Here is a 27,851-nt window from a genome sequence, read left to right on the forward strand (position 1 = left end):
GAGAAAGGAATCTAAATATAACACTGAAGAATGTCATCAAACCACAAGGGAAGCGAAAAAAGAGAAAAACAGAGGAACTACAAAAAACAATTAACAAAATAGCAATAAGTGTATACCTCTCAATAATTACTTTAAGTGTAAATAGACTAAATTCTCCAATCAAAAGACAGAGTGGCGGAACAGATGAAAAACCAAGACTCATCTACATGCTGCCTACAAGAGACTCACTTCAGATGGAAGGACACAAACTGAAAGTGAAGGGATGGAAAAGACAGTCCCTGCAAATGAAAGCAAAAAGAAATCTGGGGTGGCTATACTTTTATTGGGCAAAACAGACTTTAAAACAAAAACTGTAAAAAAAGACAAAGAGGAGCATTACATATTGATAAAAGGATCAATCCAACAAGAAGATATAACATTTGTAAATATTTATACACCCAAGAGAGGCACACCTAAATAAATAAAGCAAATATTAACTGACCTAAAGGGATAAATTGACAGCAATACAGTACTAGTAGGGGACTTTAAGACCCCACCTACATTAATGGATAGAACATCCAGACAGAAAATCAATAATGAAGCATCAGCCCTAAACCACATATATAGTCAAAACATTCCATCCAAAAGTAGCAGAATACACATTCTCAAGTGCACAAGGAACATTCTCCAAGATAAATCACATGTTAGGCCACAAAACAAGTCTCAATAAATTTAAGAAGACTGAAATCATATCAAGCATCTTTTCCAAACACAACGGTATGAAACTAGAAATCAATTACTAGAAAACTGGAAAAATCACAAATTATGTGAAGATTCAACAACATGCTACTGAACAACCAATGGGTCAACAAAGAAATCAAAGAGAAAAACAAAAAATACCTTGAGACAAATGAAAATAGAAATTCCAAACTCTATAGGATGCAGCAAAAGCAGTTCTAAGAGGGAAATTAATAGCGATAAATGAAATAGAGACTAAAAAGACAACAGAAAAGGTCAATGAAACTAAGAATTGGTTCTTTGAAAAGATAAACAAAATTGACAAACCTTTAGCTAGTCTCACCAAGAAAAAGAGAGCTCAAATAAAGTCAGAAATGAGATGTTACAACGTACAACAGACAAAAGATCATAGGAAACTCATATGAACAATTATACACCAACTAAACGAACAACGTAGAGGAAAAAGATAAATACCTAGAAACATACAGTCTTCCAAGACTAAATCATGAAGAAACAGAAAATCTCAATAGACCAATTACTAGTAAGGATATTGACTCAGTAATTAAGAACATACCAACAAACAAAACCCCAGGACCAGATGGCTACACTAGTGAATCCTACCAAACGTTCAAAGATTTAATACCTAAACTTCTCAGACTCAAAAAACTGAAGAGGAGGGAATGCTTCCAAACTCATTTTACAAGGCCCAAACTACCCTCATACCAAAACCAAACAAGGATACAATAAAACAAAGAAAATTATAGGTCCATATCCCTGATAAAAATAGATGCTAATACTTTGAGGGTTTTTAAAAATTTAATTCAACAATACATTAAATGGATTATATACCATGACCAAGTGGGATTTATTACAGGGATGTAAGGATGGTTCAGCATCCACAAATCAACATGATACACCACATTAACAAAATGAAGGATAAAAAACACACAACTGTCTCAATAGATGCAGAAAAAGCATTTGACAAAACTCAACATCCACTTATGATTAAAAACTCTCATCAAAGTGGTTATTTAGGGACCATACCTCAACGTAATAAAGGCCATATGACAAACTCACAGCTAACATTATAATCAATGGTGACAAGCTAAAAGCTTTTCCCCTAAGATCAAGAACAAGAAGGATGCCTACTCTTGCCATTTTTATTCAACCTGGTATCAGAAGTGTTAGCCCAAACAATTAGGCAAGAAAAAGAAATAAAAGGGGAGGAAGAAGTAAAACTGTCAGATACCATATATATAGCAAACCTTAAAGGCTCCACCAAAAATTCTTGGAATAAATGAATTCAGTAAAGTTGCACACACACATACATACACACAATGGAATACTACTCAGCCATGAAAAATAAGGAAATCTTGTCGTTGGCAACAATACAGATGGACCTTGAGGGCATTATGCTAAGCAAAATAAGTCAGAGAAAAACAAATACTGTATGATTTCAGTCATATATGCAATCTAAAAAAATGAAACAAATGAATAAAACAACACCCATTGACTGTTGGTCACCAGAGGGGAAAGGGGTTGGGGGGGGTGGGCAAAATGGGTGAAGGGGGTCAATTTTATGAGGACAAATGGTAATCAGATTTACTGTGGTGATCACTTTGTAGTGTATACAAAGACTGAACGATCATGCTTTACACCTGAAACTAGTATAATACCAATTTTACCTCAATTTTTCAAAAAATAGTAAGCTAAAATAACCATCTGTAAGGCAACCAGGGTTTGTCTTCCCCCACATTCCACAGGCCCGTGGTTCTCAAAGTGTGGTCCTCAGACCTAGCGGATTAGAAACTGGGGTGGGCCAGGTATCCTGTGTTATAACAAGCCATCCAGATGATTCTGACGCACACTCGAGTTTGGGAACCCCTGCCATAGGCCATACAATATGGTACTCAAAATCTGTCATCAGCCACCCCAAACTAGAAACATCTGTTGCCTCAAGTCTAAATAAATTTAAAAAGAGAAGAACCTCAAGGTCATGCACAAAGCTGATTTACGTCAAGGCAGAACAGAGCCTAACTTTTCTACTTGGAATTTCTTACCTGGAGGGATATGAAGCCTATATAACAGTTTAATTTTCTCATTCATTTCTCCATTATACATAATATCTGCAAAATCCAAAAAGAGAGAGAGAGAGACTGAGTACATGCAAATGGTTTAAGTACATGTGTCAGGACACAAAGTCACTGTAGAGAGAACATAGTAAGGTCAGTGTCTGTTGACCTGACACTTCATCTACTGCTACCCAGAGAGTGTGCACCTGAAAGGAAAATGTGAAGGGTAGTGACTGGTGACTGCTGAGTGGCAACATGACCTCAGGAATTTTGTCTGGCCTCACACCTTCTGAAAGATTTTAATTTTAGCTGCAAGAGTTAGGAATGTGGGGGGGGGGATAAATTAGGAGACTAGGATTAACATATACACACTACTATACATAAAATAGACAACCAACAAGGACCTGCTGTATAGGACAAGGAACTATACTCAGCAGTGTGTAATAAACTATAAGGGAAAAGAATCTGAAAAAGAATATATATATATATATACACACAACACACACACATATGTGTGTATAACTGAATCTCTGTGCTGTGCACCTGAAACTTACACGATATTGTAAATCAACTATACTTCAATTTTAAATTTATTTTTTTTAAAAAAATGTGTCTCAGGACACATTCCTAACAAGACACCACCACACCCTGGGTGCCCAGGAGAACAAGGTCAACAACCATGTATGTTGAGAGCCTGGGCTGCCCTCCCCACCACCCGCTTAGGAAACATAAAAGTGGTCACGAGAGGAGCCTGCAGAGGGACTTTTAAAATCCCCAAATCACATCAGGCGACTCCCAAACCCATTTCACTGAGTGGATGTGCCTGCTTGACAGTCTACTTGTCTTGTGTTCACAGACTCACATCCCAAATGAACTCACTGCAGTAAAGACCCACAGAGTCATACCGAGACAGCTCACGAATGCTTTGAATTCGATCAGATGGTCCATGTTTTCATCCAGGAGCCTGAAAGTCCTTTCAGCGAGGATTTCTGTGTGGGCCCCGCAGGTCCACGGCGAGACGAGCTGAAACAGGCGTGCAAACTGCCGGGCGTCTATGCGGTACTGCTCCGCGTAGGGCCTGCTGGGGTCATGGCGCAGGGCCACGGGCCTGGGCTGCTCCCAGTAGCAGCTCATCATGTGTTCTCTCTAACAGGGGAGCGAGAGGGATCTGTGAGGGGCGGCGGCCCCCATGGGAGGCTGCACACGTAAAGGCCAAAGCCAACACAGCCTTCTCTCCTGACTTGCTTTGCCTCGTAAAATTCAGTATTGAATAAGCAACATTATAAAACAAACAAATGAAAAAATTAACTCACAATCTCACCACTCCAACCAGAAATGTAGTTACAGGTAACCCTGTAGTAACAAGCAAAAACTTTTTCCTTTTTATTAAGGTTTCTTTTTTCATTGTAGCAGAATATACATAACAAAATTTACCATTTTAACAATTTTTAAATGTACAGTTCAGCTGCCATAGTTTTGGTTTTTTTTGTTTTTTTAATTTTGGCCACACTGCACAGCTTATGGGATCTTAGTTCCCCGACCAGGGAATTGAACCTGGACCCACAGCAGTGAGAGCGCAGAGTCCTAACCACTGGACCGCCAGGGAACTCCCCTGCCATAGTTTTAATTGTTGAAATCATACAATTTTTATTCTGATATTTTTTCTTAAATCATATTATTTGAAAGTCAGAAAGTACTAGACAAATCTATAGGATACAGAAGAAACTATTTACCCTGGTAACCTGTGAGGATGGAAAACGGGGGCAGGGACCCAGATGGAGAAGCAAGCCTTTTTACTGTGTGCTTTTTTATATGTTCTGAATTTTGAACCACATGAATATATTAACAATTCAAAAAAATTAAAAGTAAAAAAAGCAAAGGCAATTTGAAGTCTTGGGAATAGACTGAAAACTAAAGCAATCAAAACTGGCCCTGTCACCTAGGACCGGGTTAGCCTCTTTAGAATGTTTCTTTTACACCTGTACTAAATCACCTCTTGGGACATCTCAACTCACTTGAAATAGTTCCCAATGACTGCAGGGCTCTTCACGATTTCAATGCCCTCTGCCCATAAGGATGGCACAGAAACAAGTACAGATGCTATAATATCCAAGTGCCCATCCTTGGATGGAAACCAAAATGCCATTTATAATTTTACTGCATATTATCTGGAGCCATGTTCCTTAAATAACCTTTGCAGAATCATGAAAAGTACCATAAGAATGTTCAAGTGTGAAACAAAGGTCTGATAAATTCCCATTCCTCAAACCCAAGACACACTGTGAACTGGCGTGTATATTCACCATCCTGTGATGCTAGAGGCCCTCAGAATCCTACCCAGAAGAAAACAGTTATAAAGGCCACGGACTAGTACAACCAGTTTACACAGAATCCTACAGAAAAACAAGTCAATATAAAAACAGGCAAAGGATATGAAGAGGTGATACAAGAAAGTATATGATTAGCCAATAAACTTATGAGTAAACAAATGTAAGTCAAAATGAAATGCAATTTTCTACACAACTAGTAAAATTTTAAAAGATCCATAATGTTAAATGCTGGGTGAGTGGGGAACATAGGAAATGAGCACCCTTAGACATCATCAGTAGAACTGAAATTTGAAAAATCTAAAACGCTTTAGCAATAGTGACTAAAACTTGGTTTGTGCATCCCTAAGGAACCCATCCTACAGAAACAGCAGCACAGGTGTCCCAAGAAAGGCACAAGCATGCTTGATACAGCACTGTTTATAAAGCAGAAAGAATTGGAAATGAGATAAATGTCCCTCAGCAGGTGAATGGTTAATAAAGTATGGTTAAGCCCTACCATCAAATCCTGCAGCCATTAAAAAAGAATGAGAAAAGATCTGTAGATACTGAATCTACAAAAATGTCACAGGCACTGTTTCAGGTCCTGAGTATTTCCAAAAGTAGTCAATGACATCAAGTGTGTATTATATTGTTCCCATCTTACTTGAAGAGAGAAGACTAATGAAGCTGTTTTCAATTTCAGAGGATAAGGGACAGACATTGCAAATCTAAATTTACGTAATTTAAAACATTGCTTTATAACCTGGATGGACCTCGAGGGCATTACCGTAAGTGAAATAAGTCAGAGAAATACTATATGATCTCATATGTGGAATCTAAAAAAAAAAAAAAAAAATAGCAACATGGGCTTCCCTGGTGGCGCAGTGGCTAAGAATCCACCTGCCAATGCAGGGGACCGGGTTCGAGCCCTGGTCCAGGAAGAACTCACATGCTGCAGAGTAACTAAGCCTGTGCGCCACAACTACTGAGCCTGTGCTCTAGAGCCCACGAGCCACAACTACTGAGCCGCGTGCCACAACTACTGAAGCCCACACGCCTAGAGCCCGTGCTCCACAACAAGAGAAGCCACTGCAATGAGAAGCCCGCGCACCGCAACGAAGAGTAGCCCCCATTCGCTGCAACTAGAGAAAGCCCGCATGCAGCAACGAAGACCCAACGCAGCCAAAAATAAAATAAATTCAAACAAACCCAAAGTCACAGAAAAGGATCAGATTCATGGTTACCAGAGGCTGGGGCTGGCCGTGGGTGCGGGTTATAGAACGGGGTGAAGGGGGTCAAAAGGTACAAATCTCCAGTTATAAGATAAATAAGTCCTGGGATGTATGTACAACATGACAGCTATAGTTATCAGTGCTGTACGGTATATCTGAAAGTTGCTAAGAGAGTAGATCCTAAAAGTTCTCGTCACAAGAAAAAAATCATTTTTGTTCTTTTTTTTTGTATCTATAAATATATGACATGATGGATGTTAACTTACTGCGTATCATTTCACAATACATGTAAGTCATTATGCTGTACACCTTAAACTTAGTGCTGTAGGTCAATTATACCTCAATAAAACTGAAAGAAAAGAAAGAATTGCATTAAGGCATAAAAGAAAGATTGCTTTCCATTCAGAACAAAAATAGATTTCATTAAGTACACACTGTTCATCTTTAATAGGAAAGAGTATGTAAAGAAGACAGGGCAGGCTATTCCTTGTTAACATAGAGAATGGTCACACCTGTACGTTCCAGGCTTAGGGAAGGAGGCAATGAAGTTAAGGAATGGACTCCTTAATAAGACCCTATCACATATTTATACAACAATGTAAGGGTATCTCTATGTGGCCCTTTTCCTTGGGAAAACGAATTTCCGATTCAAGAGACAAGAGATGCATGTAAAACCCAACTAGGGACCATTATACCTCACAGTACTTAAAGAAGCATTAAAATATAAGAGGCCAGACTATGAAAGCCAAGGGAATTCAGGGAAGGTCAGCAGCAAGGGGGGAAGTGGGAGCGGAGGAGGACAGCCTGAGGGGGGTTCTGTGGCGGTGAGGATGGCTCTGGGCACATAGAGGAGGTACCTCAGGCTGTATGATGGAATTAGACACCATGATGATGACGCTATTGTCCTGGAATTTCTTTTGGAAGTGCATTTTGAAATTGGTCTTGTATTTATAGTTGAAGTTTATATTCATAGTTAGTCCTACACAAATGAAAGGCCTGCAGAGCTAAAAAAAAAAAAATACGAAAATAAATTTCACCCACATTGTTCACAGAATAGAAATAGGACACAGGAAATAGCTGTCTTCTTTAAATACTCCTTGTATGAAAGATTAATGATACAGTTAGTACTTAACGAAACTTATTTTTATGATGAATTTAAGGCAGTCTCTTAAGTCATATAAATTCAAATGTGAGACGCGTCTTATTCTCTCAAATTGAGACGTTAGCCCTAAATAAGTGAGAGACGTTTTATGCTAAACAACACGTTTGTTAACCTGCTTTTGTGTTTCTAGTACTCCCTGTTTTTCCTCCTTGAAAGTCAAAGAGAGGTGGCGGTGTGGGACACTAAGTCACCTCTGCCTTCGTATTTTCTCTTCATGCAACAGAGGAAACTATAAAACTTGAAACCCGGTGATGTTTACAGGAGACGCAGCCTGAGGACTCATCGCGCATCCTGCTGACCAGGCGTGAGGAGTGCCGGGAACCTACTAAGCCAGCGACCCATGTCAGTGACCACAGGGAGATGGGACACGACAGCCACAGGAAGGGTCTGACAGTATCCGCGGCTCTGCTCAGGAAACCCAAGTGCTGCTTAGGATCATCTTGAGCACGCGGCCATTTGAGCGCAGAAGTGCTGGCGGCTCAGAGGCCCCACCGGGACAGCTCCGGTGGCCGACTCCTCCAGGCTGGCCTGCTTTCTGCGGCTGTCCTCTCCCCGCTTCACTGCCAGGCTGTCGGAAGTGGGTCCACTGTCTGCCTCTCTTCCCCATTTTTACTGACTGTTTTGAGCAAGAGAAAAGGCACCTGAAAATGGTCTTTGCAGGGTGATTTAATTCAGCAAGGCTTCCACCTAAATATCCAAATAGCCGAAATACAGTTCAGCATGTTAAGTATTACCAACATGACAGGTTTTAAATGATTTAAAAATGAGTAAGACCATAGGGCAATGTGAAAAAGTGTTAATGACAGCATCAGGGGAAAAGAGAACATGAAGTCAGGCAGACCAGCCACACAAACACAAGAATATGTACACACGTCATGTGGGTGAGGTTATGATTAAAAAGTATTTGAGGTGATACAGGGAATTGTATTCAATATCTTGTAAAAACCTATAATGAAGAAGAATATACATATGGGACTTCCCTGGTGGTCCAGTGGCTAAGACTCCACGCTCCCCATGCAGGGGGCCTGGTCCGATCCCTGCTCAGGGAACTAGATCCCACGTGCATGCCGCAACTAAAGATCCCGCATGTGGCAACTAGAAAATGAAAAAGATCCCGCATGCTGCAACGAAGACCCCGCACACGGCAACGACAAAGATCCTGCCTGCCACAACTAAGACCAGCCACAGCCAAATAAATAAATAAATATTTTTTTAAAAAAGAATATATATACGTATAACCGAATCACTGTGCTGTATACTAGAAACTAACACAACATTGTGAATCAACTATACTTCAATTTAAAAAAATAATAGTAGAAAAAAGTATACGAGGTGATAATTTCAATAAGGGTCACTGTTGCATCCACTTTTTTTTTTTTGTAGTTTTTAAAATAAATTTATTTATTTTTGGCTGCATTGGGTCTTTGTTGCTGTGCGAGGGCTTTCTCTAGTCGCGGTGAGTGGGGGCTACTCTTCATTGTGGTGCGCAGGCTTCTTTTGTTGTGGAGCACGGGCTCTAGGCGCACGGGCTTCAGTAGTTGTGGCACATGGGCTCAGTAGTTGTGGCTCACGGGCTTAGTCGCTCCGCGGCATGTGGGATCTTCTTGGACCAGGGATCGAACCCAGGTCCCCTGCGCTGGCAGGCGGATTCTTAACCACTGCCCCAACAGGGAAGTCCCTGAATCCACTACTGACTGGGGACTCAGCCTAGGGCAGTGAAGGACATGTCACCAGCACTGAGGGCCTCTCAGCCGAGTGCAACAGCATCCGTGCTCGGGCCCAGGAGGCACGGCCAAGCCAGTGCTGGCCGGGGGGCCGCTCCAGCCTCGCTGCCACCCAACAGGCACATGCTGACCCCTCCAGCCTCTGCACCCTCCCGCAGGGAGGCGATGACATCAGCTGGGGCCTGGCTCAGGGCCTGTCACTCCCTCATCCTCCCAGATTTTCCTACCTTGAATAAATCGTAGAGTTCCTCTAGGTCTTCTGGAAGGACTGAGACTTCGGGGATAACGACTCGCAGCTTGAGGAAAGAACAAACGGTCATGGAGTGAACTCTGCCTGCCCCTGGGAGGACCAGAGGCCAAGAGGGCACGTCCCACTGGGGTGGACGCCAGGCGCCCAGCTCCTCCCGGGACAGAGTCTGTTCCCATCACAGAGATCACTTTATGGCGGCTCTCTCAGGGCTTTTTATCCTCAACTTTTCTGATTCACACGTCCATGACTCAGGACAAGCATTTTAAGTCCTAATGGGAGTAAACAGTAGCAAGGCGACAGCTTGGGCAGGAAGTTCCTCCTGCATAGCCATCAACACTGCAGGCCCGCGGTGCCGGGCATGCTCTATACTGTCCCTCATTTAAGCCCATACGGTGGTTAGTATTATCCTCATTCTACAATCGGGGAGACCGAGGCTCACAGTAGTTAGTCTGCTCACAATCTGACTCTCAAACTAAACCCACGCTCTTTCTCCACCAGCTCACCCTGTCAAGTTGTTAATTCAATGCAAAAAAAAAAGCTGGCTTTCTCCTGTTAGGAGACCAGCAGGGGACCCAGCCCAGGTCAGCACCTGGCGGCCAGGAGCAGTGGTTCCCAGGAGGCCTCTACTCACCACATTCTGCTTTGTGGTGTCTTCGTGGCCCTGGAGGACCCTGATCCTGTGTTTGCAGCGCATGTGCTCAATCTGAGCCACAGACTGGTCTCCGAATTTCTGCAGGGAAGGAGGGGTTCACTCACTCACAGAATCCCTTATGCATCCATACAGGAAACAGAAGTAGCCTGGAAAACCTCCCTGGAAGTCCATCTCCCAAGAGAGCTGGGGTGGGGCAGGGATGGGGCCCAGGTACCTCGTAGGAGTCCCGGATCAGGTCGGCAATGTCGGTCATAGGACAGGGCTCCTGGTCATCCGAGAAAAAGGCATGGTGGCTGCCTAGCGGGGGTCCAGGGCTATCCTCGTTCTTGATGTGATCCAGAAACCTGGGCACACCATCCACCGGAAAAGCACAGGTTTACCCTCCCCTGGGCACCATGCGACACCTGCCACCTTCACAGGGGCCCCTGGACACGTGGCAGCCACTGTCAAACCAGCTCGTCTGCCTCCAAACAGTGGGAGGAGTGCCAGGCAGCAACTGCTACACTCATTTTAGAGAAAACGAGAGACGTGCGTGAAGCCAGACTTGTAGACCTGGGCGCTACGGGAAGGTTTCCCGGGGCCTGTGACCCTCCAGTGACATAAATACAAAATCTTGTGCATACTGCAGTTTTAAGCTTCCACAGTATTCTGAAAAGGAGCTTTTCATTTGTCATCCAACTTGCCCTCAGCTCCAAGGGACCCGGGTGCCCATCCTCAGCTTCGCGGGACTTTGCCTTCCCTGCAACGCACCATCCCCTACGCACAAAATGTCCAAATCCTCCAGCTGGCGGCCTGAGGCCCACGTTTTCCCGTGTCTGCCTGCCCGCCCCTGTTCAAGGCCACTATGAGTCCCTCTAGACTCAGGACACTTGAACCTGCTCAGAGAAAGGCACCGATACCCTCGCCCCTCCTGCCTCTCACTTGGCGGACAGGAGCGAGGGAAGGCAGAGTCCTCACCACACACGGGTGACGGGGTTGCCTGATGGCCTGGCCCTGGGGGCACATGGGGTGACGAGTGGTAGAGTGGAAGAACTCCCACAGCGACAGCCCAGCCGCCTGGACCTGCCGTCTGGCTCCTGGAGTCCCGCTGCTGCCCCTCCACCCCAGGCGGTCCCCACCTGCTGAGGACCATCAAGGCCTGGCTGTCGTCCTTGCTGCTGCACAGGTCCTCGGCGTTGGCCTCCAGCACGGCCAACCCCAGCTGGAAGATAGCCTTGATGCCATCATAGAAGAAGCAGTCGACCACGTTCACCGCGCTCTCCAGGGGCATGATGCTGAGGAACAGTGTCAGGAACCAGGAGAGGGAGATGGACGCCAGGGCCGAGAGGTCCTGCATGTGCTCTGCCAGCTCGGGGAGCTGCTCCTTGATGAGCTCCTCGAAGACCGATTGGTCCACCTGGGCCCCTGGGAAAGGAGGCCACAGAGATGTGGCTGGGGAGAGAGTCACTCCCTCCAAAGTCAGCCCCAAATTAAAATGACTCTGAGATATGCACAACAATGAAACGGGACTGGAGACCAGAAAAGGACTTGCACTTAGTTAGTTCACTGGTTTTTGATGTTTTGACCAAGGTAATTCTACAGGGAAAGGACAGTATTTTCAAAAAATAGTTGTGGGGCTTCCCTGGTGGCACAGTGGTTGAGAGTCCGCCTGCCGATGCAGGGGACGCGGGTTCGTGACCCGGTCCGGGAAGATCCCACATGCCGCGGAGTGGCTGGGCCCGTGGGCCATGGCTGCTGAGCCTGCGCATCCAGAGCCTGTGCTCCGCAACGGGAGAGGCCACAACAGTGAGAGGCCCGCGTACCGCAAAAAAAGAAAAAAAAAAAAGCTGTGAATTGGGAATTTCCTGGCGGTCCAGTGGTGAGGACTCGGCGCTTTCACTGCTGTGGGCCCGGGTCCAAACCCTGGTCAGGGAACTCAGATCCTGCAAGCCGCACAGCATGGACAAAAAAAAAAAACCAAAAAATAGTGCCGAATCAAGTGGATATCTGCATGGCGTGGGGAAGAAAGAACCTTACCTCCTACTTCACACCATACAGAAAAATACATTTGAAATGTGTCATGGACTTAAGTATAAAAGCTAATGCTAAAAAACGTCTAAAAGAAAATACAGGAAAAAGGCAAATGTCTTAGGACACAAAAGCATTAACCATAGAAAAAAATTACAAATTGGACTTCATCAAGATTAACGACTGGTGTTCTTCAAAAGAGACCATTAATGAAATGAAAATGCAAACTTCAGACTTGGAGAAAATATTTGCGATACATATACCTGACAGAGGTTTCATAATCACAATAAAGAACTGATACAACTTAGTTGTAAGAAATCAATAACCACATCTTTTTCTAAAAAGAGGTAAAATTTGGACACTTCAAAAGTGATGATAAATAAATGGCCAGTAGGCACAGAAAAACAGGTTCAACATCATTAACAATTATCAGAGAAATGCAAGTTAAAACCATCATGACATTCCACTTCTTACCCACTAGGATGGCTAAAATTAAAAAGACAATTCCAAGTGCTAACAGGGATGCAGAGCAACTGGAACTCTCACACATTGCTGGTGTGAGATAATATGAAGGCATTTCATCCACTTTGGAAAACTGACAGTTTCTTATAAAGTTAAGCATTCATCTAACTATGACCCAGGAATTCTACTCCTGGGTAAAGACAAAGAAAACTGACAATATACATTCCAAAAAGACTCATACATGAATGTTCATTGCAACTCTACTTATAATAGAAGAAACTGGAAACTCAAATGTCTATCAACAGGTGACTGGATGAACAAATCACGGTATGAATGTGATTATGAAATACTACTAGTATGAAATAGTAGTATGAAATTCAGTAGTATGAAATACTACTCAGCAATGAAAAGGAACTGCTGATGCACCAACAACGTTGTGTTACGCGAAGGAAGCCAGAACATTCTCTATTATTATGCTTATTCCAAGTTCAAAAATAGGCCAGGTTCATCTGTGGTGACAGAAGTCAGTACCAAGCGTTGCGTGTGGCAGGGAAGAGGCAGAAGGGAACTTTGTGGGTTATGGAAATGTTCCAAATGTTCTACCCTGTATTGCAGTGGTGGTCACATTATCATGGAGGGTCTACTGATCACTGTTGAGTACCATCTGCCCCACAGCAACACTCTTCACCTAATGAGGGCTTGGACAACATGCTTCCCAATGACCGCGAGGTTCTGGTTACTCCTTGCTGCTCTGTACAACATTAAATACCTCGCGCGATATGAGGTAAAAAGGGAAGGAAACCAATTAACCACTCAGGCACAGGAAGGGGGCCGAGGAGGACAGTCAGAGGTCACCAAAAGGCCACCTCCTTCCCAGCCAAGCCCCACCCCACCTTCCTCCGAGTGGTCATCACACTCCCTTGGTCCGTAGACTTCAGCCTTCAAGCATCATCTTCCTGCCTTGTCCCTACATCCACTCCTTTGCCAAATTCCATCTTGAATTGGTTCTTTTGTTTCTGTTCCCATGGCTGCCACCCTAATTTTAGGCCATCTCCATCTCTCATTCTGGATTACTAAAAAGTGTCCCTAAGAGTATCACCAGGCCAGAGCAATTTTCATGTCCTTTTCCCCACAAGGAGGTTGCTGGACCACAGAGAGGATGCAAATTCCAATCTCAACCGCACGAAGGACAGCGGCTCAAGTGCTTGAGCACTGATGGGTCAAACACAGGTTTGCCCAGAGCCCAGGCAGCCATAAATGTGCTTTCTTACGATCAAGCTGTAAGTGAGGCATTTTCCTCCTCTGCCCTTCACGTCGGCCCTCAAGGGTCTCCAGTATTGCTCTACTCCCCTCCTCTCCTGTCTGCACAAACTCCTTGGGTACCAGGAGCAGACCCCCTCCCTTTCCAGGCCTCAGCATCAGTGAAAAATCTCTTTGGTTTTCACTTTTTGATTTGCTTTTTGCGCCTAGGTTTTTCTTTCCTGAAGTTCAGCTATCCACATAATTCGTTTGTTCTTTATCCAAAATCTGTAAGAGTTTGTGGCAAGAGAGCAATCAGGTTGCCACATTCCACCCTTTTGCCAAAACTGTGCAGAGAATTACACAGTTAGTTTTGCAAATTCAAGAGTCAAAACGGTGTTTGTGCAGAGACTAGCTGAGTGGCACAGGGGACTTTACAACCAGGACTGGTGATCAACATCTCTGCCCTGGCTCGGTCACTACCCCCGGGTACAGAGGAGGAGGGAGGAGGCAGTTACCAATGACTCGATGGTTGAAGTAGTCGGGTAGCATCCGCTCACACACAGCAACCAGCAACCAGAAGGCTTCCTCCTCCTCGGCGTATAGCAGCAGAAGGGAGGTCAGGATGTTCATGGACTGCTCAGGGGGTTCGCAGGGGAGGGGACAGTTACTGACAAGGCCACACAGTGCCACAGAGACACTCAATAACACACAAGCCCAAGTGATCTGCAGAAGTCAAGACTGCATGATGAGAGACCCAGCGTACCCACCCACAGCGACACTGAGCTGGAACGACCACGGTGTCACCGTGGCCTCCCAAGACACACCGGGCTGAGCGACCAGCCACCGCTCCATCCCTGAGCCCATGGTGTAATGCTGGATTGGGCTGTGGAGCACGCCTCAGGCTCAGATCCCACCCAGCTGTCTCTGTGTCTACGTTCGGACAGAGACACACACACCCACACTCACCCACTAATTTCGCTTATGCACAGGAGACAAAGTTTAAAATCCTCTGTTTTTAAGGGTCAGTAGCTTCTCTCACCCAGCCTCGTGCCGGGGTTTTATTTTGTGCTTGTTTACCACTCAGAGGATGTCTTACCTCCACTCGTGCATCCTGGAGGAAAGCGATCCACCCCAAACAGCTTTTTCCTCCCCAAATAGCATTTAAAAAAGAATCCCTATGACTTCTGTACGGTCTGGAGGGAGAAAGCTCCCAAGGCAGCTTCATGGATACCGTCCTGCAGTGGAGGCCCGGAGACCGTGAAGACTGCACGGCCTCCCGTGGACAGAGGCCCAGCCCGTGCAACGCTCTCCCCGGGCACTGGGTAACGTTGCTCCTTCTGCATCATCAGCCTGACTACACGAGGTTGATTCCCTCCACACAACGGTCCTCGGTACAGATGGCTGAGAACACAGACCCGAGGCCTGGGTGGCAGCCCGGGACGGGGGCTATGACCTCCACCCCGCAGCACACAGCTCACCTGGCAGTACCCGATTCTGGGGTTCCGGTGGGCATAGGCCGTCAGGACTCTCCTCAAAGCAGCGATCCCCGTTTCGTTTTGGAAGGCGGGATGCTCCGGTAAGGAGCGATGCAGGTCCCGTTCTATCTCCTCTGTCACCAGGCAACACTTTCCCATGGACTCCTCCACCAGGTTGCCATAGTAACCGGGATGCGAGGCGAGGTCAGTGACGGCATCTGATGATTTAAAAGTAACGTTTCAAGGGGGACTGATTACCAGGAGAGAGTCCACATGGGGAGGGGCCTGTCCAGTCAGAGGACCTCATTGGGGTCCTGCTACCTGAGGGACATAAAAAATAGTTTGAGACCACACACAACCAAAAGGAACTTCAGTTCTGCTAAGAAGAAAAGAGAAAAAAAGAAATAACATGGCTTTTCTAAGAATAACCTTATAGAGAGGGGGAAAGAGCTCACACTAGAAATAGCTTTATTACTATGCTTTTAATAAGTTGTATTCCCTGGTAACAGAACTGGTGTGTGTGTGTGTGTGTGTGTGTGTGTGTGTGTGTGTGTGTGTGTACTTCAGGTGGTGGGATTTTGAGCCGTGTCACTTTCTTTGCTTGCTGCTCCATATGAATATGGACTGTTTTTATTAAACACAAAAATACTGGGAGGATGCTTTTTGTAAGTCCCCTGTATTTTATTAAATACAAAAATACCCTCATCTGACAGAGGAAAGGTTTCACGGGCATGCTGTTGGCGGGCAGTGAGAGAGACAGGCCAGGAGACAGTGGGGAGACTCGGCCTGTGGAACAAGGTGAGCGCTGGGAGGAGAGGAACCAGTAGACACCCGCTCAGCAGCCCCAGCGCCCAGGAGCCGACCAGCATCGGGTCTGGGTCTGGGCCTCTCGGGCAGCAGAGGAGAGGGGCTGGGCGACTTCGGGGAGAGACGGGGAAGAGGGAGGAGAGAGGTGACCAAGGGGGAGGCCGACCGAGGGAGGAACAGGGACAGGGCGCGGGGAGGACGGGTCCCCAGGCCTAGCCTCCGGGAGAGCACAGCAGGGTCCCCGGGGCAGGCGGAGCCCTGGCCACCCCACCCCTAGCATCCTGAAAGGGGCAGCAGTCACACTGTCCTGGACCACAGGGCTTTCCCTTCTTGCTGGCAGGGCCCCAGCCGCTCCGCCGCGTGGCACCAAACGGCTGACAGAGAAATGCCCGCTCGGAACGCCTCTGGGGACCGCGGCCCCAGCCTCGGCTCCTCCGTCAGCGAGTGTCCTGATGAGAGATGCCCCAGAGCAGCAGCAGGAGAGTCCCCGGTCCAGCGGTGCAGCAGGAGGACGCAGGCAGGAGAGAAAACCCTGCGGCTCTGCCTCGCGGGGACACTGTGCGCCCTCCACAGAGGGGCGAGAGGAAGCGTGCACTGAGGGATTCACTACAACACACGCAACTGAACACCTTCTGCAGATGTGTTCGTGTCCTCTACTTCAGGACTCACGTCCTAGAAAGACGCTGCACGTCAAGGGCGTCCTGAACAGAATTCTGGGGACAACGAAGAGACTCACAGTCATTTCTAAAGGAGACGCGATCCCTTGGCCAGACCCTGCACTGACCCAGGACATCACAGCCAATGTGGGAAGGTCCTGAGGTCCCCAGTCGGACACGTCACAGGCAGAGGGGACCCCTCTGCGCACACACACTGCCCAGGTCGGGGCCTTTGTCCCGTGTCCGCTCCAGAAATAAAAGTTGGCCTGGAGACCCCTGAAACGCTTACCAGAGAAAAGGAGCCAGAGTTTGCCGCGTAACGACTCGGGGATCCCCATGGCCACCAGCTTCCGGATCTTCTCCGTACGGAACATGCACACGGTCCTGCCGTACTCTACGAAGTGGTCGTTCCACAGTCTCATCTTGATCTGTTCTCTGGGCTGCAAGTGGAAACACGCTGCATGTACAAAGAAGGTCGTCCGTACCCTCCACAACCCGTCACAGAGAGAGGCTCCTTCTGCTGACGGAGGGACCAATGGTGACAGGCAATTCGCTCAGCGGATACTTCTGAACCTCCACCAGGAACAGGGGACCAGCCCTTCAGGGGTTCAGGGCCCAGTGGGAGCACTGACACAAATATTGATAAAACGCCCAGAGCAGATGGGAGGGTGGGGTAGGGCTGGGTGGGGAAGCCTCTCCGGATGCTGACACCAAGCCAGCTGCCGAAACGGGTCAGCTCAGAGGGCAAAGTGGAGCAAGGGGCTCTCGTGATTTCCCTGGAACTTTCTGACAGCCAGGGGAAAAACCGCCAATCCGAAAAACTTACATTCTTCTCACTAGCAGAGATGAAAAAGACACGATGTCTCTAGGTGACTGAAAATCCTTTAAAATTATGGATTTTTAAAATCCTTTAGAATTCCTAGCTGACAGGAATTTCTAGTGCCTTTTAAACAAGATGTTTATGTATGCTTTTAATTATCTGTATTCTCTAGTAATGGGAGACGTTTACAGAATATTGACGTTACATACACTCAATATTCTTATGTGTTTCATCGAGCATTCATTGAGCATCTCTGTAAAGTACATCAGAAGGCTCAGTTCTGAATGAATAAAGCTAACGATCTATGATACACGAGCCATTAAGCGGCCAAGGGGCAGCAATCATGTTCACGGCCACCCTGGTACTCATGGTCCCAACACAGCACCCCTCGTGCCAGGGCACCATCTCAGAGCATGATTTCTAGTCTATTTACCATACAGGCATTGCCCTCAGACTCTCCCTATAGAGGAGAAAACTATACAAATGTGACAAAAGTATTTTTAGTTCAGTAAAACTAGAAGACAGCCAGGGTACAAAAAAGAAACAGTGTACCAAAGAGCCACACAGACACCACCGGATAAAAGGAGATAGACTTGTTCTGCACCCGGAAACCCCACAAGGGACGGCATGGACGGATGCCACCTGAGGGGCAGGTGGGGAGAGCCATGGCCCTCGGACGTCCCACCACATCCTTCACCCACCGGGACGCACTCTCAGGCCACTAGCACCACTGACCACTTCCCCTTTTTGCCAATGAGGAGAAGAGGGAGGCAAAGAGGGTGCATCACGTGTCCCCAGTGCCACACCAGGCCCACCCTCCAGGGCCCGTGGGAAGCCACGCCCCTGACACCTCCACCTGTGCCCCGTTGATGGCTAGGGCGGAGCCTCATCACCCACCAGTCTCGAGTCGGGGCTCTGGCTGCCTGACCGCCGGAAACCGGCGACCAGGGCCTCGGGGTGCAGCTGCGGGCTCATCTCTTTCTCCCTTTCCTCGCTATTTTGAGAAGACACCATCTCAATACGCCCAAACCTGTGGTCACCGCACATGCTTGTTGAATGAAACACAGACGAAGTCTGCATGGGGAGGAAAAAAAAAAAAAAATGAGAGAGAAGTCACTGCCTTCATTATAAGACAGTCTTTGTTCTGCCTTTGGATGCAGGAGCCTATTAACAAACTTAAACACGCCTCTCTGTTTAGGACTTCCGGGAAACACAGACTAACACTAGACCCAAGAGATTTGATCCTCGGCAAGGAATATGGTCCACACGGCGCCTTCCCGGCGAGGCTGCTCATGGCACACAGAGCACAGCCCCAGTGGGGTTGGGAAAGCACCATCGCGCCCTCAGCTTTCAGAACTGAGGATGGCCATCTCGAGAAAACTGCTCTCAGGTACTGAGAGACTTTCCCTCCCTTCCTCCTGTCACTACTTGGATGAAAAGAGGTCCAGAAAGAAGGGGGATGGGTGTGAAAGAATTAGGGACTGGGTCCCAGCAGATCCGGGTCTATATTTGCAGCTGTCCCATCTTAACGACAACGCAACATCTCTTTCGGCAAAACTTATATCCGTCCCCAAATAACATCATCCCCTCCAACCTCGGGGGGATGGGGGGGCACTGACCTCTCTAACCAGTAAAGAGGGTGTCCACTCACCTGTGGGTTGATTCCCCACCAAACCCTCCAACCTCTGAGGGGGTGGCCTGTCAATCCCTCTGACACATGGGTATACCCCATCTATCCCTGTAACCTGTCAGGGGGGCATCCTGTGGGCATCCTCCAACCTGTGGGTGAGTCCCCATCAACCCTCCAACCCTGCCACACCCACTCAGGACACCGGTGCCATCAGAGATGATACCACACCGTCTGCTACAATCATTGCTTACATTTTTCTGGTACCCAAGTGGATCATCGTTACGTGCACACCCCTTTGGAGACCCCTGGCCTCGAGGTGCTGAAAAAAAGGGATTTTCAGTTTACGGGATCCCACAGTTTCCAAGGATCATACCAGGTCCTCATCCCGTGTGGTGTCATAGTGCACGGGGTGGTCGGCGTGCACCTGCTTCAGCCTCGCCAGGAGACTCTCCACCAGGCTGTCGCGATCCGTGAGCTCAATGAACTGGAAGGCCATCTTGCTCCGGACGCTGACAATGATGGGGTTTGGCAGCAGACTCGTGTCCTCCATTTTCTCAATGCTCACGACCTGTTACAGTCATGCGTACAGAGGCACAGCAAGAGAGAAGACGGGCAGGCGTTTAACTGCATATTCGGAAAACATCCCGAGAGAGAAGGCAAAACCCAGTAACTGCAATAAGGACCTGGTACGAAGTTAGAAAGTACGGAATGCGGCATAGGCGCCACGGCACAAAGTGGGAGTAACTCAAGTGCCCCCGGCTGGATGAACCAAAACGTGGGCTCTGCATACAATGGAATATTATTCAGCCTTAAAAGGGATGGATATTCTCACAGGTGCTACAGTCTGGATTCACCTTGAGGACGTTATGCTAAGTGACATAAGCCAATCACAAAAGGGCAAATACTGTAGGATTTCACTGATATGAGGGGCCTAAAGGAGTCAGATTCACAGAGACAGAAAGCAGAGCGGTGGGTCCCCAGGGCTGGGGGAGAGCAACAGGAAGCTACTGTTTAATGGGGATAGTGTTTCAGTTTGGAAAGATGAAAAAATTCTCGTGATGGTTGCACAACAAGCGTGAATGTACCCAGTACCAGTGAACTCTAACAGTTAAAAACGGTTAAAATGGTAAATGTTATGTATACGCTACCACAGTTAAAAAAAAAAAAAAAACTACATAAGGCAATCCAGGATTTCTTCCTCCACTCATAAGTAGGAATATTTGTAAAATGAAGACACCTGCTACAGAAAAATGGAGGTCAATCACATGAATGGAAAAATTGAGTTTTTCTGAACAGTACTTAGTTCATATGTTATAATAGCAAGAATCTGGAAGTCTTGACATGTGACAGAGCCGTGGGTCCTGTCACAGCTGACATGCCCTGAAACCACAGTACTGAGCTCATCAGATGTGGAAGCAGACTCCATTTCCAAGAACAGAATTGTAGAATTTTACAGTTGAAAGGAAGCATGTTTCTAAATTTTTACCTAAAGTTCCAGGAGGGTATAAAAACCAAGCAATTTGACATTTATTTTCAAAAGATGATGCTTTTTGTAAGTCCCCTTTTTTTTCTTTTCCCTTTTGTGGGTGAAAGGGAAGGATTCATCCCTAAGGGCTGTTGGAAAAGCTTTCATTGCTAAGCAGGTACTTTATAATAACAGCTTTATCAATAATGCGGAGGCCAGGGTGCCCTGTTCTCACCATTCAGGTCTATGCAAATTTCAGGTTGCCAGGCAACAACAGAACAAGCAAAGGCCCCTGGTCAATTCAGGCCATGCATCTCTCCAGCCCCGCCCATCCTCGGTGGCAGAGCCTTGCAGCGTGAGCACCCATCCCCGCCAACGCCCCGTCTCACAGCAACCACGGCTCCCCGACAGGAGGAAGACCAGTCTACCTCTCGGAACGGGAGGATAACTTTGCAGCAGCCAGCTTCCTTGCTAGCAAAGCAGATGTAACTGTCGGAGGCAAACATCCGCCCGGCCGTGTGACAGCGGCTGAACGGGGTCCAGAGGGAGCAGTCCAGGACGGCGTGCAGCTTCTCCCGCCTCGGCAGCCTGAAGAAGGCCCGGAAGAACTCGTTCTGTGCCCTGGCTTCCAGGTCCCTGGTGAAGGAGGGAGGGGAGAGAGAGAGGCAGGAATAGTGACTGAACGCACTAGATTGTGGAGGAAAACACTCTTAACCCCTCGGCACAACCTGACATAGAAGGGGATGCAGAAAGGTCCTCCCCAGGGCACCCCCCCCATACCCTGACTCTTGGCTCTCAAACCCAATCAAGCAACAAGGCAGCCAAATCACAACATTTAAAAATACCAGTGAATTTATGTCATAACCCAGAATTTTAGGAGGAAAAATTCCAAAGAACAGAAGTAAAAACTTGTCTTTGTCACATGAAATAAGCGTTCTAGGTTTATCTGATAGAATTAGACTTTGCTCAGAGTCAAAATACGACCTTGTAGCTTCCTTATTAACTGTGCACCCCTGGATGAGACTTGGTGTCTCATCCTGACATCTGTAAAATGGAAATAACACCTAAACTTTCTGCTTCAGGGGATCCCTGTGAATATATATATATATTTTTTTTTCGGTACGTGGACCTCGCAATGCCGTGGCCTCTCCTGCTGTGGAGCACAGGCTCCGGACGCGCAGGCTCAGCGGCCATGGCTCACGGGCCCAGCTGCTCCGCGGCATGTGGGATCTTCCCGGACCGGGGCACGAACCCGCGTCCCCTGCATCGGCAGGCGGACTCAACCACTGCACCACCAGGGAAGCCCTCCCTGTGAATATAAAATGATGTCCACAGTATTGTAAAAGAGAAAAAGCAGGTTAGAAATAGCATCTACGGTATGATCACATTTACATAAATTCTAGAAAATTTGCAGAAAGTGACACGTAGAAAGACTTTCCCTAAAATGTTAACAGTGGCTATCTCCGCATAGTGGGATTTCTGCTTTCCACTCTGATTCTGCTTAAATTTTCCACCTGACCACATATTAGCTTAAAAAAAAAATTAAGGTACTTTCTTCTAGGAAAAGAACAAATCTTCAAATGTTGCGTAAATGCAAGATATTGAACTCCACACCCTGGACTCCGCACGGAGGTCCAAGTGATTTTTTAGACACAATCTGGTCATGGAGCCCCTGAGATGGGACCTCACCTCCTTCCCACACAGATGCCCATTCCGCCCTAGCTCTCATTTCCAACCCAGACCTCATTTCAGACCCTCGTGCAAGTGTCTTCCCAGGAGACATCATACAGAGATGCGGCAGTCCACAGAATTTACTCTTCAAGGCTCACAAAGAGAAGATACACACACGTCCAGAAAGCCCTCTGGGCGTAGAGAGAAATGATACAAATTCCACAGATCGAGATGGCTCCAGTCACAGTGCTCCGAAACTGCAGCTCCTTAAATACCTGCTACAACGTGGATGGCTGTTTCCAAGGGGGCTGAGAGGTGATGGATGAGTTAAAGAACTTGACTGTGATAATTATTTCACAGTGTATGCAAGTATCAAATCTTTGTGTTTCTAACTTAAATATATGCATTTTTATTTGCAACTTAGAGCTCAATAAAGCAGGAAGAAAAAGAAAAAACTTCAGAACTTCTCAATTTATAGACTCAATCTATAAATAGCTTAAGAAAAAACCCCTATCTTTTCGCTTAAAAAAAAACTTCTATATGAAAAACTGGAAGATAATCTTTGTGAATTGGTTTACACAAATACTTCCCAGTAGAACCTGAAACACAAACAAAAAAATTCAAAATTGAATTGCATCAAAAATTAAATTTCTGGGCTTCACTGGTGGCGCAGTGGTTGAGAGTCCGCCTGCCGATGCATGGGACGCGGGTTCATGCCCCAGTCTGGGAAGATCCCACATGCCGCAGAGCTGCTGGGCCCGTAAGCCATGGCCGCTGAGCCTGCGCGTCCAGAGCCTGTGCTCCGCAAAGGGAGAGGCCACAACAGCAAGAGGCCCGTGTACCACAAAAAAAAAAAAAATTAAATTTCTGCTTTTGAAAAGTGATGTTAAGATAATGAAAAGACAAGCCACAGGCCATAAAAACTATTGTCAAGGGCTTCCCTGGTGGCACAGTGGTTGAGTCTGCCTGCCGACGAAGGGGACGCGGGTTCGTGCCCCGGTTCAGGAAGATCCCACATGCCGCGGAGCGGCTGGGCCCGTGAGCCATGGCCGCTAAGCCTACGCGTCCGGAGCCTGTGCTCCGCAAAGGGAGAGGCCACAACAGTGAGAGGCCCACGTACTGCAAAAAAAAAAAAAAAAAACCTACTGTCAAAAGACATATCTGGAAAAAGGACTTGTATCTAGAATATATCAAGATCTTTTACGATTCAATAGAAAGTGGGCAAACAATTCAGTTCTTTTTTAAATGGACAGAAGACGTGAACAGATATGACACCCCCAAAAAAGAGATACAACAAATAAGCAAATGTGTTCAATACCATTAAGAAAAAAGAGGAGGAGGGGGTGGCCTGAGCATCTTCCAGAGAGGAGCTGGGAGAACACAGGAAAGTGCCGTGGTTGCCCTAGAAGTTCGTGCTCTGGGAGAATGGGAGGCAAGGCCCCTCCAGGTGAGCCCCGACCCCTGAGAGCAGACCTACGTCCAGCACGTTTGACTGGAGAACTTACATCTTTGTCCTCAGAGTATATGCGGCTCCGGTGGAAGTGAGGCCAGTGCTTTCACCCACACACGTCTGACACATGTGGCTGCAGCCACTGCCAGATCCAACTGCTGGCTCTTCCTTCTGGACGCACATCCCCGCCTCCTGGGGAGATGGCTGGAGCCGAGGTGAGAACAGGGCAAGTAACACAGGCAAGTAACACAGGGCAAGGGTCACAGCAGCTTGTGTGGAGCTACAGGGAGGGTCGGGGGACTTGCATGTATATTTACATTGTGCCCAAGCCTTCAGACTAAGACTAAGGTGTTCAGTTGTCTGAGGCGGATTAAAAACAATCTTTTCTGTTCAGTGCACCTGCTGCGCCAGCCGTCAGCTCGGTTCAGCCCCCTTCTCTGCGGCCTCGGCGCAGCTACGCGCGGTGTCTGTCCTCCTTTCGGGGCTGTTCTCCTTGCCCTGTAGAGGTCTGTCTCTCCCACACTCCGTAGCCAGAGCCCAGTGACCTCAAGTTACCAAAAGGAAAGCAGCAGCGGGGGGGGGGGACGACTTTCCTAATTTATCTTCCTTCCTCCCTACTAGAAAGCTCTCTTCCAATCCCACCTTGAAATATGAGTTATATGTGATATTTAATGTTCTAACGTAGCTGAGATGACAACACGACACCTTGAGAGATGGGGGACCCACAAGCCCCTGGGGAAGCCCAGCACAAGCCCCAACCCCGCACCCCTGCCAGCCTTGAGGGCCCTTTCCCAGCGGGTGGTCGTTTTGACGCTAAATATATCATGTCCTCTTTCTGAACAGCAGAGAAACAAAGCCCACGGGTCACAACTGGCCTTTCGGACCTTCCAACGCTTAGTAAATATCTCCACTGTTCCTCCATACAGACCACCAGACGCGGGTCATGACCTTACCCTCAGAAAGTGGCAGCCAATCCCAGGCTTGTGGCCCCGGCAGAAGCGCCCTGCGATGATGGAGTGAGCCGAGCCATCAGCCCTAGAGACACTGCCCGCCCACGGTGCTCACCGCTGGGGCGGCGGGCACAGGCCACAGAACAGCAGGGGAAGGGGCCACGAGTCATCCAACCTAGATACATGCCATTTTAGGAACCAGGAACCACGTGGGTTGACCAGAATACAGAGCAGTGGACACCAAGTTTGCTGTCGAAGACGAAACTAACATGTGCAATCAGACATAACAACTATGCAGAAAATTCTAGGCTATACGCACACATTTTAAAAATTCAGGGCACTTCCCTGGTGGTGCAGCGGTTAAGACTCTGCACTCCCAATGCAGGCAGCCGGGTTCGATCCCTGGTCCGGGAACTAGATCCCACACGGTGCCGCAACTAAGAGTTCGCGTGCCACAACTAAGGAGCCCATGTGCCGCAACTAAGAAGCCGGCCTGTCACAACTAAGACCCGATGCAACCAAATAAATAAATAAATAGATTTTCTTTTTTAAATTTCAGGTGCCAGTCCTAAGACCTCAGACCCGAGAAATTAAGCAGTAGGTAGTTCTTTTGTTTCTCTGCATAACTTAGAATGAGATTTTTCTTTCCTGGATTAGGTAAAGATGGATCAGAAACAGGTGTGGCTCTCTCTCTCCCCCCTCATAACCTTTTCTGGGAGAAGAACTGTGTCAGGCCTCACACCAACTCTCACTCCCTCACATCATTTATCCCACAAAGACAAACTTACGTGAGTCTGCAGACCTACAGCTGCTTCAAGGCCCCATGCTTCCCCAAACTCAGGCTAAGAGATGGGCTGGGGAGGCGTGCAAGGACATCCCATCCCTGGAGCCACCTCCTGCCTTTCTGGAACACTCAGGGCTCTGCAGCCAGGCTGCCTCATGAAGAAACACAGAGACTGCAGAGGCTCTCAGTTATGTGCCTGCTGGTGCATTTCAAACTCTGGGAACTACCAAGGACCAGCAATGTAGAAACAAGGCAGAGAGGCCAGACACGTGCTTCTCCTTCCCACCCAAGTCTGCACAGAAAACACTGCCTTTCTCAAACGTGTGTTTATTCAAAACAGCTTTCCCCTGTGATGCCCCACGAGCACCAATGAAACGACGGGAGCTGTTGCCATGCGGCATCTTGCACAGAGCACACGGCAGCCCAGGACCTCAGGGGACGGGAGGCCAACCTGGCCCTCAGACAACGGGCAGCTGTGTGAAGGACTCAGCTGGCTCCACAGTCCCCCCATTTTCCCTTGAAAATCCACCCCTGGGGCCCTGACAGACCAGAACTCAACAGGCCTGGACATCTATGAGGCTCTTCCAGCTGAGAAGAGTCTCCTGCCGCCATCCTCCGCTCTCCGTCCTGTCCCAGAGAGAGCCAGCGCCCCCTGTCAAGCCCGGAGCAGCAAGGGCTCTGCAGGGAGCGGGGCGCGGACTTCCCCCCAGAACGCGGGCTGGGCGCTCTGGGGCTGCAGAAGCCCCTGGAGAGGACTCTGAGCCAGAATCAGGATGCAAAGTCAACTACATCACCCCTGCAAGCCTGGGCCTTCCCAGAGGGAAGGAGAAGAGCAGGAAAAGGGATGAATCTGGGTGGGAAAGGCCCCAGAGGGTCTGAAAAGCCAGTCCGGAGAGTGAAGGGTCAGCCAGGCGACGGGGAGGAGGGCTTTCCACTGAGGACATCAGCCCCCAAGGCCACCACGGTTCACCTTTAGATACTGACAGCGTGGGAAATGGAGGCCATTTACTGCACTGCCTTGAGCCTCCCTGTAGCATTCTCAGCCCGTCGAAATGAATTTCAATGAAGATGTTATTTAATTTAGACTCAGGGAAGCCCATCACCTCTCCCTTCTCACCCCCCTAAAATAGTGGGCTACACTCTTCTCACCCTATGCTTCGCACCTTCAGAATCGATATTTCCTGGTTGAAGTATCAGGGCCAATCAATCTGTTCCCTCATTCCCTCCAGTCTCCCTCCAGGAAACCCCCTCCCCGGCCTCAGTCCCCCTGCCCCCCTGGATCCTGTAGCTGCACCTGGAGGGTCCCTGGTCCAGGGCGTCCTCTGGGGAGTCCCGCCAGCCCTAACGTGTCTGCTGGACCGCGGTGCGCATGCCCTGGCCCATCATCCCTGCTCTCCTGGGAGGTCTGAGCTCCGTCTGCTCTGTGCCCCTAAGTCCCAGGGGAGCGACCAAGCTGCAGGCATAACTAATCCATAATCAGACCCCAAGGCACCTTTTAAAAGCAGTTATCTGAGACTTCCCTGGTGGCAGCGTGGTTAAGAATCTGCCTGCCAATGCAGGGGACGCAGATTCGATCCCTGGTCTAGGAAGAACCCACATGCCACAGTGCAACTAAGCCCATGCGCCTCAACTACTGAGCCTGCACTCTAGAGCCTGCAAGCCACAACTACTGAGCCCGCGTGCAACAACTACTGAAGCCCGCGCGCCACAACTACTAAAGCCCATGTGCCTAGAGCCCGTGCTCTACAACAAGAAAAGCCACCGCAATGAGAAATACACACACCACAACGAAGAGTAGCCCCGGCTCACTGCAACTAGAGAAAGCCTGCGCACAGCAACGAAGATCCAACGCAGCCATAAATAAATAAGTAAATTCATTTTTTTTTAAAAAGCGGTTATCTGGGAAGGGAAGTAAAAATACATCAACAAAAGGGGGGCGGAGGAGCATTCCAGACCCTGTGATTGTACCCTTAGCATGAAGAGACTGTTTTCCTCAACGTTCAACCTGGGCTGTCTTGGCAGGATGTCAAGTTGACTGAGTCATTACCTGTTTATGTCCACAGGCCAATGTCTCCAGGACAGAAAGCTTCAAGCGAGAACCCGCCAGGAACTAGCGGGAATGGCACGCCTTTCACTTGCGGAGGAAGTCACTCAAAGTGCCGTGACCAGTAAAACGTGCCATGGACCAGGACTCTGCCATCCGTCTTGGGGCCCCGGGCACCCATGGTCCAGGCAGCTCCACCACTGGCCATCACTGGGGTCCTTTTTGCCCTTTCTCTCCTCCCCTCTCTACAAGTTTCCAGGGCTTGGGGGG

At 48.0% G+C, this 27,851-nt stretch overlaps 1 protein-coding gene across 7 annotated transcripts in view; it reads right to left on the reverse strand.

Moving 5' to 3' along the window:
* The window catches only part of TBC1D8 (TBC1 domain family member 8), a 77,413-nt gene that overhangs the window by 11,473 nt on the left and 38,089 nt on the right, over positions 1-27,851 (reverse strand). For 5 of the 7 annotated variants that reach the window (XR_003003132.1, XM_024743908.1, XM_024743907.1 and 2 more), the window contains 12 exons: positions 21,111-21,318; positions 19,591-19,785; positions 18,485-18,661; positions 17,057-17,207; positions 15,308-15,522; positions 14,345-14,462; positions 11,237-11,522; positions 10,333-10,462; positions 10,098-10,196; positions 9,444-9,512; positions 3,695-3,935; positions 2,778-2,843 (listed from right to left, as the gene is read on the reverse strand). Coding sequence is in view for 6 of the 7 variants with exons in the window: in XM_024743908.1 (XP_024599676.1) it covers positions 2,778-2,843; positions 3,695-3,935; positions 9,444-9,512; positions 10,098-10,196; positions 10,333-10,462; positions 11,237-11,522; positions 14,345-14,462; positions 15,308-15,522; positions 17,057-17,207; positions 18,485-18,661; positions 19,591-19,785; positions 21,111-21,318 (1,955 nt within the window). In the remaining variant the exon portion in view is untranslated. Of the gene's footprint in view, positions 1-2,777; positions 2,844-3,694; positions 3,936-6,619; positions 7,335-9,443; positions 9,513-10,097; positions 10,197-10,332; positions 10,463-11,236; positions 11,523-14,344; positions 14,463-15,307; positions 15,523-17,056; positions 17,208-18,484; positions 18,662-19,590; positions 19,786-21,110; positions 21,319-27,851 lie in introns of those variants that run through there. The other 2 variants (XM_024743912.1, XM_024743910.1) reach the window with 2 other exon arrangements.

This window comes from Neophocaena asiaeorientalis, unplaced genomic scaffold (genome assembly GCF_003031525.2).
Source record: "Neophocaena asiaeorientalis asiaeorientalis breed wild unplaced genomic scaffold, Neophocaena_asiaeorientalis_V1.1 scaffold114, whole genome shotgun sequence".
NCBI classification, from domain to species: Eukaryota; Metazoa; Chordata; class Mammalia; order Artiodactyla; family Phocoenidae; genus Neophocaena; species Neophocaena asiaeorientalis.